The sequence below is a fragment of the Colletotrichum graminicola genome (assembly GCF_000149035.1).
Source record: "Colletotrichum graminicola M1.001 genomic scaffold supercont1.4, whole genome shotgun sequence".
NCBI classification, from domain to species: Eukaryota; Fungi; Ascomycota; class Sordariomycetes; order Glomerellales; family Glomerellaceae; genus Colletotrichum; species Colletotrichum graminicola.
In genome coordinates, this window is record NW_007361008.1 from 920954 (window position 1) to 933432 (window position 12479).

Genomic DNA, 12479 nt, shown 5'->3' on the forward strand with positions numbered 1-12479 from the left:
AAAATTACACTTCATCCCACAGAATTGCGATGGTTGCCGGAATAAATCGAGCACGGTCATACCGAGACTTTTTTTTTTATTGGTAAGGTCGATCACCAGCTTCCATTCGCATAGAGGCTTGTACCGTACAAGTCGTATGTTGGGGGCACAACTAGTTGCCTGTCCGTATACCTCCGCAGGCCGTCATCCCACAATCACCCCACCCACACACCTGGCGTCCACGAGACAGCAGAAGCGTCAGAATAGCAGAATGGGGAATCGCGTGAGGTGAGCGACATTTTGTAGTCGTATAAGAGACGGCAAGCTTATCGCGCTCTGCTGGTTTTACAAGAAAGAAGGGCCAACCAAACTCGATCAAATCAAATCAAATACATATCTGCACGTTACAGAATCTTCTCACCTTGCTGAGGAGGCAATGATGGGACACTACCTTTTCGAGACGACAGACCCGGTCGTCGAGCTTCTCTGGAACATCGCCATCGCTTGCTTCGTCTTCCGCATCGCGCTGTCGTACTTCTTCCTTGCCCTCACACCGAGCGTGCTGTTCTCGTGGGCCATATACAAATATCAGCAGCAGCAGCAGCAGCAGCACGGCCTCACAGCAACACAGGCTGAACTCGTGCTCGTTTCGCTGCAAACCGTCGTCGGCGCAGTCTTCGCCCGCCATGTTGTAGTTGCCCACGACCTGCCGCGCGTGCCGTGGCTCCGGCTCGCCGTTGGCGGACTGGCGGCGGCATTCCTGGCCGGCGCGGAGGCAATTCTCTGGCTCATGCTGTACGAAGAAGGGTATGGGGGTCAGGTCTGGGAGGCGGATGGGAGTTGGTTGATAGCGGTACTGGTTGGGCTAGGGGTATTTGCTGCGATGCCTGCCGCGTTGATGGCAGTCGAAAGGGAGGGGAGGGCGCCAGCGATCGAGAAGCAGCGGCGAGCTGATGAAAAGGGAGGAGTTTGAGGGGCGAGGGAGCGTTGTCCATGTGAGGGAGTCCCGGGCCCCAATACCACCACTATCGTCGTCGGTCATGTTGGCGGTGCTATTATGGGCGCCCTTATGTGTAAGTCTCGAATCGGACACACAAGGAGTTCCCGGCGGTGGGGACAGCAGTCAGCCCGCCATCCCTCTGTACCGTCTTTCCTGCTGGCTTACAAGCATTATTTCGTTCAAGGGCATCGCCGAGGGCGTGTGACAAAACTATCGAAAAGGGACTTAGGTTTGTCGAGACAATGTTAACGACGCGTTTGCTGAGACGACATGCTAGCCGAGACATTGTTCTTAAGAGTGACGTACCTACTGTACCCATGAGTCCGCGTGTAAGTGTGTCAGTGAGGCTGGACGCTTGGAATGTGGCCCTGCAGCTCACTGTTGCAGAAGCTTTACTACCTACATAGGTAAGTACTTTACATGTGGCTCAAACACATTGATGCTGGGCCAACCGGATATCTTCAGACCCTTTTCAAAGAGTGAACTCACGACACAACGGTTCTCAGTCTGGGTCGCGACTGCGAAGAGAAACCGGACAAAGCTTGGAAATACTCGACTAGACTGCCATAGGCGTTGCTGCACAGGCGCCAACTCGCCCCCCCCCCCCACTGATGGCTGCCATCCCAGCGGATCCGCTGCACCGGTGTGGCAGGGTTCATTCTTCAGCGTGTCGTAGTGCGACGACGCCTTGTAATAAGTGGGGCATCCGCCTGGCCGTCCCAACTGCGAACCTGTGGGAATCTAGCACACATCCCCTCCCGTTTAACGACATCCCAACGTGCTGCGTGGGGTCCGACCAGCTCGGAGCGTTATCCTGTATGCAGGCAAGGGAAAGCCGTATGTAAACAATGATATTGTAGACGTTCTTGTGTCTGTTGGTCCAGCCTGGACCTGAAGCCTGGTGCCATGGACTAGGGCATTCCCTCCCCCCCCTCCAGTTACTTCCCTGGGCATCATGGACTTCCATTCTGAAGAACAAGACGGCCGAAACCAAGAGTGTGTGTGGTGCTTGGATGGGCCAGTTTTGACTGGGTTGCCACTACGAGTGATGCTCACTGTAGAACGACCCAGCCCGAAAAGAAGTCTATTCTTCCAAGTCTCGTTTCCCCTTCATCTACTATGTAAGGGCACATGCTTAGGATGTCTCAGGAGCTGGGGATTCGGGTCACTGTGGTGGCCCCGATTCCTCCATGTGGCGGCCAACCTCCAGAGCACGACTCCGATATCTAAGGGGCCGGCGCGCGAGGCAGACCGCAACATCTCAATCCATGTTCGCCTTACCACCATCCACTGGGATCTGAGGGCTGTTTAACTGTGCCCCTAGTTCTATGCATTCCTCACCTATGATGCGTCACGGCTTGCTCCCCTAACCTCCTCACATCAACCTCCTCACATCAACCCCCTCGACATCTCGCAAGAGACAGGAGATTCAAAAAGGAATAAAGAAGCCCTTTTCCTTCCCCCAAAATGTTCGTCATAGCATCTCCCTTTCACCCTCCCCCTGTCGATCGTCACCAGCCCTCCTCAGCCGCTAGTTTGCAGTCATGATTGGATCAACCATTCTCTTACATCTTCTCCTCGCCTCCGTCGCGGACGCAGTGCCTGCGAACGAGCGCCGTTCGGCACGACCAAGCTGCAAAAATGCAGGCACCGGCACCATTGTTCAGTCCACGCAGGTCACCGCACCAATATCGCAGGTCACCGCACCAACATCACAGGCGGCGGCCTCAGCCTCCAGCCCACCGGCTTTCTCAGCCCCGGCCCCGGCTTCCGGTCCGGGTCCCATCGTCGTAACTCCCTTTCTTCCTCCGCGCTCCTCCACCACAGGGCCGGCGCCGCCTGCCGGCTCATCGCCCGTGGTTTCCTCCGTCGTGCCCCCGGCCCAGCCATCGAGCTCCGGGATCGTGTCTCCGCCTACGACCAACCCGGGACCACCTTCATCGGGGTACAGAAATGTGCTGTACTTTACAAATTGGTAAGCTGAGCCGTCCAAGGACTGACAGGGGCTTTGGCTAAAAGAGCCAGGGGCGTCTACGGAGCCAACTATCAACCAGCGGACATTCCCGCCGATAAGGTGACGCATCTGCTCTACTCTTTTGCCGACATCGCCGCCGACGGAGAGGTGTAAGTCAATATCGCCAGACAGACTAGCCAACGCCCGGAACTAACAAACCGTAGAATCTCGTCCGACAGCTGGTCAGACATTGGGCGGCAGTACCCGGGCGACTCGAACCAGGCCGGAAACGCCTATGGTTGCGTCAAGCAGTTGTACGCCATCAAGAAGCAGAACCGCAAGCTCAAGCTCGTCCTCTCCATCGGCGGCTGGAGCTGGTCGTACAAATTCGTCCCCGTTGCCGCGACCGAAGCCGGCCGCCAGCGCTTCGCTACCTCGGCCATCAAGCTTATGCACGACTGGGGGTTTGACGGGTAATTCCCCCCTCTCGACAAGACACCGAGGTTCTCGGGAGCACAGAAGCTAACCCGCGACGCAGGCTCGACATTGACTGGGAATACCCCGCCAACGCCCAAGAGGCAGCCAACTTCGTCGCCCTCCTCAAGACCTGCCGCGAGGAACTCGACAAGCACGCTGCGCAGTACGCCCCTGGCTACCACTTCGCCCTGACCGTCGCGTGCCCGGCCGGCCCGACGCACTACGAGAAGATGGACCTCCGCGGCATGGACCCCTACGTCGATGCGTGGCACCTCATGGCCTACGACTACGCCGGGTCCTGGGACCAGACGACGGGCCACCAGGCCAACCTCTTCACCGACCCGTCCAACCCGGAGGCCACCAAGTACAGCACCGAGGCCGCGCTAGCGTACTACCTTGGCCAAGGCATCCGCCCCAGCAAGATCGTCCTGGGCCTGCCGCTCTACGGCCGCTCCTTCCTCAACACGGACGGCATCGGCAAGCCGTACCAGGGGATAGGTCAGGGGTCCGTCGAGCCGGGCGTGTGGCACTACAAGGTCCTCCCACGGGCCGGCGCCGTCGAGGTGTTTGACCAGACGGCGGGCGCGCTGTACAGCTACGACGCGAGTTCGCGCGAGCTGGTGACGTACGACAACGTCAAGAGCGCAAACATGAAGGCGGACTATCTCGTTAACAAAACGCTCGGCGGCGCTGTGTTCTGGGAGGCGGCCGGGGACCGCAAGGGCGAGGGGAGCCTTGTGGGCGCGCTGGCGAGCAAGATGGGCACCCTGGACCCAGCGCAGAACCTGTTGAGCTATCCCAACAGCCAGTATGCCAACATCAAGAACAATCTTGCATGATGGGATTTGGTTTTTCTCCCGTTCGTCTTTTTTTCTCTCCCCCTTCTCTCTGCTTCTTGGCTTGAGGTTTTTTGTTTTGTCTTGCGGCATTAGAGGCGTTGGATGTATTGGAGGCTGTTTGTTCAATGGAGGCTTGGTGAGCTTGTCTAAGGATCATCAGCCATGCCCATGCGTATTCATTGAGCGAGCGGGATAGGAGATGATAGAACTCTGGCTTTAGGGAATAACATATTACTTTGGATTGACCCAATTGCCGCGTTTACTGTTGACTGCGGAGTCGCATGGTTGATTACGCCAATTGTTACAGTGCTCGCATCACTCAATTGCGATGTAAGTGTAACAATGAACTTGCCTCAAAAACGTGAATCGACCAGCTTCACAGCATCGTCACTTGAGTCCTCGTGCAACAGATTGAACCACCGCGAGTTGCTGTGGCAAAGAGTTGCCGGCAGCTTCGAAGGCATCGATACTGGTTTGCCCTATCATCTGCTCTTGCCTTGGATGTGCTCGTGCCTTGTCGACGAGGTTGGTTGACTTCGTTGAGAAGCATTCGACTAGTCTGGGCGGTCCTGGTTTAATTTGACGTTCGAATCATCTTCTTGCCGGGACCTCGTAATACCGGTGGTGTCCCAAGGCTTACCTTGAAGCAACCGGGCATTTTAGAAAGTATCTATCATGAGTTGGGTATTCTTGCTCAGTCAACGCCCTGCTTGTACGCTATTCGTTGGGGGCACTTTTGATGTGCAGCCCTGTAAGTAAACCCCACAGTCCAGGCGAATCGGCGACATAGATTGGAATCACGACACTGTTATTATTGCCAGACGAGATACTCTATTTCGTAACTGCCGATATACCGGGCTCTTGCATAGGGGAAGCGATGGATTGACTTGGCGTCATCCCGCGAATATGGGATTCAGTTAAGCCAAGCCCCGACAATACGTTCGGCAGGAACCGAACACCTTCCAAGCTTGGTGCTGACTGGATGGGTTCTTTGGGGGGGCTCATGAACGCTCACTGGTTGCTAGTTGGTTTAGCCTCGTTGTACAGTGGGTAAGCAAAAGTTCCGCCGAATCCCTAGTTTCACACCAAAACTCACTAACTTTACAAGCTTATTTCAGACTAACTACTATTACTTTAGAGCTAGGAGCTTGTATTTATATAGTTTAAAGTAAGCTCTAGTATATATATATATATATATATATATATATATATATAGGTCTTAGCTTAAAATTTCTAACTTATCATTTTATATATAGTTAATAAAGTTAGTACTTATAAGCTATAAATATTATTTCTTATACAAATAGAATAATAGAGCTTATAGTAAGTTTATATAAGGCTTTTAATACTTAATAAGTACTTTATAAGCTTTAAGTATATACTTATTAGTAAAATAGTAGTAAAAGTAGTGTCACAGGACGATAGGTGGCAAGTGCCCATAGACAATAGATAGACAGGTAGTAGGGATCAGATACCTAGCGTACACGTAATACGTTACGTGTACCACAGGTATATATCCCTCTAACAGGAGACCCTTCACAGAGGGAGGGTCAACCTCAAATACACCTATTGTCTATCACCTATCTTGTCCTGTGTCATTTGTTCAGCTCCTTGTTATTGTTCGTCTTGCTTCACTGCTCTGCTGTTACGCTTCGCCTTCACACTACGTCACTTCACGTCACCATCGCAGCCTAGCTCCATCCTGTCAGATCCACAACAGCTGCCAGGAAGGCTGTGTCAAGTAGCTTATAAGTTTTAAAAAAATAAAGATTTTAATAAAGTATTTCTATATATAAAACTATTAATAAATAAACCTTTTAACTATCTTATATACACTCAAGTAGCTCTTAATAGTTAATATATATTATATTATATCTTCCTTTTTATACATATAGTGTAGAATTAAAGTCTAAAAATTATAAGTTTTGGTGTAAAACTAGGGATTCGGCGGAACTTCTGCTACCCCACTGTAGGCTCGAATTTTACGAGCCTTGCAGGGCAGAAGTAACCACAGTCCATCATTCGGCCCGGGGGGCTCTCCCCGCCAACGCCGTTCACTGGTGGGGTTTTCACATCAGGGGCAGGGGAGAGGAGAGGCACCGACGTTGGCCGACACAGGGGCGGTGATCCTTGAGGGATTTCTGGCTGGCTGCCGACATAATAACGGGATGATGATAAGCCGCTGAACTTTCTTTGGCAAGCAACTTCAGTGAACTTGCTTTCACAAGCGACTTCAGATGGCTCTGGTTCGGGGCCGGTCTTTTCCCTGGTCAGCGTGTCTTGGGAAGGGGCATGAGTCATCCGGTGAGATTGGGAACCTACTCGTCTGATACCACACACACCCCTGTTCAACAGAGGCCAACCCTACGACGCTAGTGAGTACCGACAAGACCGGCAGAGGAGTTGTGTTCAGGCTACCGCGTACCGCATTGCTTCGGCAATAACCCTTGGCAAAGCATGTGATGTAGATATGTACATAGACGGTGCTTCCAGGCTCAAGGGTCGGTTTGAGGTACCTCCCTACCTTGGACAGATAGATTCATATTGGCAGCCCGAACGGTATATATCTAGTGGGGCGAGCCTTTCTGGACTACCTATGTCGGCATAATAGTACAGTACCTACTAAGATACCTACCTGCCCACGGAGTACTCAGCGTCATCAGTCGGATGTATACCCTCTATCCACCAATCTGTGAAGCAATGTATCTACAATAAAAGCATCGCCAGATGTACAAGCAGACGAGAACGAGACTGGTAAACCGCGCCACCTAACAAATAGCCTCGCCGCTTTCTTATACGCCGATTTGGCTCTGGTAATTGCTGCACGTTCGGTTATTGGCTCAGACGTACCATGTGCGCAAGACGGGTATCTTCATCTTTGCATGTGTAAGAGGTGCTGATGATAATGCCTATCATGGCAGCCCAGCGCCACATACAATATATAAATGTATAGAAAGGTGGCGGGTGACATGGTTTTTATATCCGTTAACTCCGTCACAGTTCCAGAACAGGCCCATTTATCAATTGTTCAAGGTTCCATCCTAGCCAAATAATTGCTAATTGAGGAAAAGAGTTTCTAGAGCCTCCTTTGGCGGCGGGCTCCTACTGCAATCTACACGGATGGAGGCATCTCCAAGGCAGTTCCTGGGAAGCCAGAACAGCGAGGGGGAGGGGCACTATGTTATGTAAGTGTATCAATTAGCCCAAGTCCAGGTGTCTGTCCCGCGTATTGCAGCCCCAAGCTGTCAGCAGGCACCAGCATGGCGGCGTTGCTTCTCGGAACGCTTATAGGACCACGAAAAGAGAAGGATCACTGGTAGCGGGTCACCCCCATACAACCCCCTTGCCTAGGTACCTACCTACCTACCTATGACCAGTCGTCGCTAAGAGGGGTTCGCTCTTTCTTTCCATGATTTTATTGAATCTTCCGAGTAAGCTCACGACTTCACCTCTCCCCCTCCCTCCTCTTTGCCATCGTCCGCCGCTTTTGCAAGTCGCGCAACTTGACCCACTGCAGATCTCTCACGGCGATATCTCGAGGGGGATATTGTCAATACGTGATTGTGTCATCGTCCCGTCCATTTCTTTTGCGCGCTGGATGTACTTCGACACTGCCCCGAGCCAAAGCACCTTTCTCAGTGGTGAGTGGTGACTTGGGTCCCTTCTTGTCGCCGACCACCGCAATCCTCCAATCATCCGTACCACCGAAAGCTGACGCTGCTGCCGTCAAAGCGACCCCGACCTTACGAGACTTTTGTCTTCTGCTCTCGCCATCTTCTGCTCCGCGCGCGGGTTGCGATACTGCTATCCCGCACCTGCCACGAATATCGTGCGGGAGGACACCGACGCTGCCTTCTGTTGCACCCACACTCTTGCTTGGTTCCCCGGAGCCGACCGTCCCTTCACCTCTGCCCTGGCGCATTGCGGAACCTGGCCCGACCTCCCTTCTCCAATCATCGTGGTACGCGGGCCGACCAACTCGATTCACCGTTGCCGTGCTCGGTTCCAAGCTGTGCCGAACTTAGGCTCCCTGTCCTGTCGCAATATTGCGGCCATATCTGCAGCTTATTGAGAAGCAAAGCTATCCTGCGCCCACCACATCCCGAGCAGCGAAGGGCGAGAAGTAGCTCGTATCCGAGGCGTGATCAGCCACATCGGACGTAGACAGGATTATTGAGCCTTGGATCAGGGGCTTGTCTTATAAGGACCGCCTGCCATAGGCCCAATCCCATCTTTCAAGGCAGTGGAAGTACTTTCACGTGTGCTCCGCTGGACACACCTTCAACCCGTGGGATTCGTCACAGTTGCGGCCAACACGCATCTTGATTCCTGAGACTCTATTGTCGTCATGACTCCCACACCACCGTCAACTACGCCCTCTTCAGGATCGGGTCGCTCTCCTGAAGAGCAGTTCCGCGTCGTGAGAAAAAGGAACAGAGTTCCTCTTAGCTGTTACCCTTGTCGAACTAGGAAGTAAGCATAGAAGCGATTTCTGCCCCCACGCTTCAACTTGCTAACGTGTCTTACAGATTGTAAGACCTCTGCGAATTACAACTCTCCCACAAGGTACTGACCGTCTTCTAGGAAGTGCGATAGGGGTCACCCATGCAGTAACTGTGTGAAACGTGAGGGCGGCGACGCGTCATCATGTTCTTACGCGACTCCCTCCGCTCGTAAAAAGACTCAAAGTCAAGGCGCTTCGAGCCCTGACGATATGCAGAACCGTATTGATCGCCTAGAAGGCCTAGTTTTGTCTCTAATGCACGGAGGTGCCACTATTGACCCCTCCGTTGCTACTGCTGCCGCAACAGGCACGTCGACTGGGAAATCGCATACCGACAGCACACCTCCATCGGCAAAGGTAGACCCCGACGACGAAGCACAAATGCGCGACGATGAGGACGACGACAGTGACCCAGATGGCGAGTTAGCAACTTCTCTGGGCGTTCTGAAAGTCGACACAGAAAAGGGGAAATCTATGTATGTCGGTCAAGAGCATTGGCACACGATATTGAAGGATATATCGGAGGTGAAGACTTACTTCAACAACCACAAAAAAGAGCTGGAGAAGAGTTACGAGAAGGTCATGATGTCAAAACCGGCCAGCGCTAGAGATGGGCCTACATTTCTCCTAGGTGCAACGCCCGCCAGCGAGGTTGAGCTGCGAGCAGAGCTGCCGTCCAAGTCGGCCATCCTGACTCTCTGCTCGAGATACTTTAACTCGATGGACAATGCGGTGAGCATCATTCACGCGCCGACGTTCCAGCAACAACTCCGTGCCCACTGGACAGATCCCTCAAAAACCCCAATCATGTGGCTAGGGCTTCTGTACTCGATCTTGTGCCTCGCCATGCTGAGCTATCATAAGGCTGGGGATGAGCCGCCTGAGTGGAAGGGGAGATCGCTCGATTTGGCCTCGGAGTACCGGCTGCGGACCGTCCAGTGCTTGGTCGCGGCTGATTATACCAAGCCAGTTGAGTATACAGTAGAGACCATGCTGCTCTACGTTTTTGGGGAATACTCATCAAGATGGGATGCAGACCTGAGTATCTGGTTGATCGTCTCCCTGCTCATCAGAGTTGCTTTCCGGATGGGCTACCACCGCGATGCAAAGTGGTTCCCTACGATAGCACCTTTCCAAGCTGTAAGTCCACCAGAGCAACACGGTTTCCGAGCATCGTCTGATACTCTTTGACAGGAAATGAGACGGCGAACGTGGGCATTGGTGAGGATGGCCGATGTGTTCTTTTCGCATCAAGTCGGCCTGCCGTCGATGATTTACGGCCACGACTGCGACACTCAGTTGCCGACTAATATCTTCGACGAGGAGTTTGGACCGGACACAAAGATCCTGCCTCCTTCGCGACCGAATACGGAGCCTACTCCGATAGCCTATATGATCGCAAAAGTAAGGCTATCCACCGAGATGGGCGACATATTACAGGCAACGAATCGGGTGGGCAGACAACTACCGTATGACGAAATTCTGCGGTTTGATGCCCGTCTTCGGGAAATCAACGATGAGCTCCCGCCGCATCTCAAAGTGATTCCCTTGGAGGGCTCACACGACCCTGTCACTCTGATCATCGCGAGGTTCAACATCAACATCCTGTATAACAAGATCGTCTGCTTGCTGCACAAGAAGTATGTTCCACGGGCTAGACAAAACCCGCGCTATGCCTACTCACGCAGGACTGCGGTCGAGGCTGCTTTGGAGACGTTGCGGCATTTGATCACCTTGGATCGGGAATCCCAGCCAAATGGCAGACTTAGGTCTATAAGGTGGTTTGTGAACTCGATAGCGACTAAGGAATTTCTTCTCTCGGCCATGCTGGTCGCTCTCGACCTCCACTTCGATCGAGTTGCCGAGACGAGCAACGATCATAGAGCGCCCGAGACTGCTATGTTCTGGACGCCAGAGCAAAGGATGGAGATGATCAGGAGCCTCGAGCTTACCAAGGATATATGGGCAGGTCTCGCCGACGGATCGATGGAGGCCTACAAGGCGTCAAAGATTCTGGAGATCATGCTGCTGAAGATCAAGAGCCCGAACGCCATGGAGGAGGCGTTCAAGAACGAATCGTTCCCGACTTTCGACAGCAGCCCTAAGATGGAGAAGGAGTACGATGCCGCTATGACATTGGACATGCTCTCCGGAGGAATGACGCCCAATACGGCAGCTGCAATCGAGAGCAGCTTGCAGGCGTCGACCAACTTGGAAGGCAGCATGAATTTCGGCGTGCCGATACCCATGGGAGGGGCAGGCATGACACCCAACTTTCAAGGCGATTTTGGTTTGAACAATGCGGGGTCCCCGTTCTCAATGTTTACGAACCTTGAGGCCGGCGCAGATTTCCCCGCTAACTTCGACTGGGTAGGTTCCGAGTTCCGCCAATGACATGGCAGGTTCGCTCGCTGACACTGCTCCTAGAACGCATTCGAGACGTACACCCAGAACGCCAACTGGGCTCCCGACGCCGGGTTTCAACAGATCTATCCGGGTCAGTCGTCGCCGGAAACAGATGTCTCGGGGATGCTCTTTGGTGGCGCCAACAACAACATGGCTGGCTAGTTGACCGATTCAATCCGGAGAAATGGGCGTTCGAGGCAGGGAGTAGATAATGCGATGATGACTTCGATGATAGAACTGGGGAGGGCTGGGCGATCAGGTGATTCAGCCGGGTGAACAGTAGGAACCGAGGAATATACTCCCCTCCACGCTAGCTACGGGCACGGTAGGATAGAAGGGTGACAAAACCTTGGGGCCATGTTGGAAGAGATTCGGAAATAATACCCTACTCCTCCTTTCTTGCACGTGCGACCCGCCCCTGGCCGTTGCGGCATGGTATGTGACGATGCGATCTGAATTGATATTAGGTTACGATGTCAAGCGGCCCGAAGGCAATAACTGTTGCGGAGTCTCCGCGTTTCCAGTGTCACATTGGATGAACAGTGGCCACATTAGTTTGTTCGGCTGCAGAATGACACAGCTTGTGGGGACGACAGACTTGCCAAACTGGGTGAGGGGCACGACCGTCCGCCTGGAGTGGCATTCGGCGCCCATGCCGGCGGTATGCAGTAGCATTCGGTCCGTACCTTTGAGCTTGTGGTTAGAAAGTCACTGCAAGGGGGTGCGCTTAGTGAAGATGCCGCCCTGCAGAACACAAAGAGTGAAAACTGTCGCTTTGAAGAAAGAATGCGGGGGAACGTCGCTTCGGTATGTAGTGGGGGCGAAAGGGGCAAGAAGAAAAGGAAGTGACCTCGTGTTCCTATCACTTGGCTTTGCCAAGCCACACTGCGGTTCCTGCGGTTCCGAGAAGGTCAGTAGGAGAAGGTCAGTAGGAGCACACATGGAAGACGCAGGCAGGCGTTCTTATATTCGTGTGTGTGTGTGTGTGTGTGTGTGTGTCTTGAACCTCTCAACTCTCCTCGGTGTGTACAACTTCAGGTTAGACCTTTTGGTTGAACTCAAAGAGGCGATTAGTATGAGATTGCGCTGTGTCCCACTGCCTTGGACTTGGCAGAAACCCGAGCTCCCATCTCGTTTCTCGGCGATTGCTTGAATAAAACTCTACACACACGTCTTACCCCGACCCACGAATACAAAATAAAGATGAAAAGTCGGGAGCCCATATTACGCCCAGAGCGGTGAGTAACCCAGGATGGGGCCACCACCCCGCCGATAGGGCCGATGGTACTCCAGTTGATGCGACCCCCTTTGGCAGGACGC

The 12479-nt window shown here is 53.2% G+C and overlaps 3 protein-coding genes across 3 annotated transcripts; all 3 read left to right on the forward strand.

Moving 5' to 3' along the window:
* Positions 1-415: 415 nt before the first annotated feature.
* GLRG_01573 (uncharacterized protein) lies at positions 416-952 on the forward strand (the record flags this gene model as incomplete). The annotated part of the gene is made up of 1 exon (XM_008092258.1): positions 416-952. One exon carries the CDS (start codon positions 416-418, stop codon positions 950-952), a length of 537 nt encoding a protein of 178 aa, XP_008090449.1.
* Positions 953-2932: 1980 nt separating this feature from the next.
* GLRG_01574 (glycosyl hydrolase family 18) lies at positions 2933-4249 on the forward strand (the record flags this gene model as incomplete). The annotated part of the gene is made up of 4 exons (XM_008092259.1): positions 2933-2954; positions 2983-3103; positions 3173-3406; positions 3472-4249. 4 exons carry the CDS (start codon positions 2933-2935, stop codon positions 4247-4249), a joined length of 1155 nt encoding a protein of 384 aa, XP_008090450.1.
* Positions 4250-8597: 4348 nt separating this feature from the next.
* Positions 8598-11321, forward strand: GLRG_01575 (fungal specific transcription factor domain-containing protein; the record flags this gene model as incomplete). Its single annotated transcript, XM_008092260.1, has 4 exons — positions 8598-8722; positions 8834-9893; positions 9948-11123; positions 11181-11321. 4 exons carry the CDS (start codon positions 8598-8600, stop codon positions 11319-11321), a joined length of 2502 nt encoding a protein of 833 aa, XP_008090451.1.
* Positions 11322-12479: the final 1158 nt, after the last annotated feature.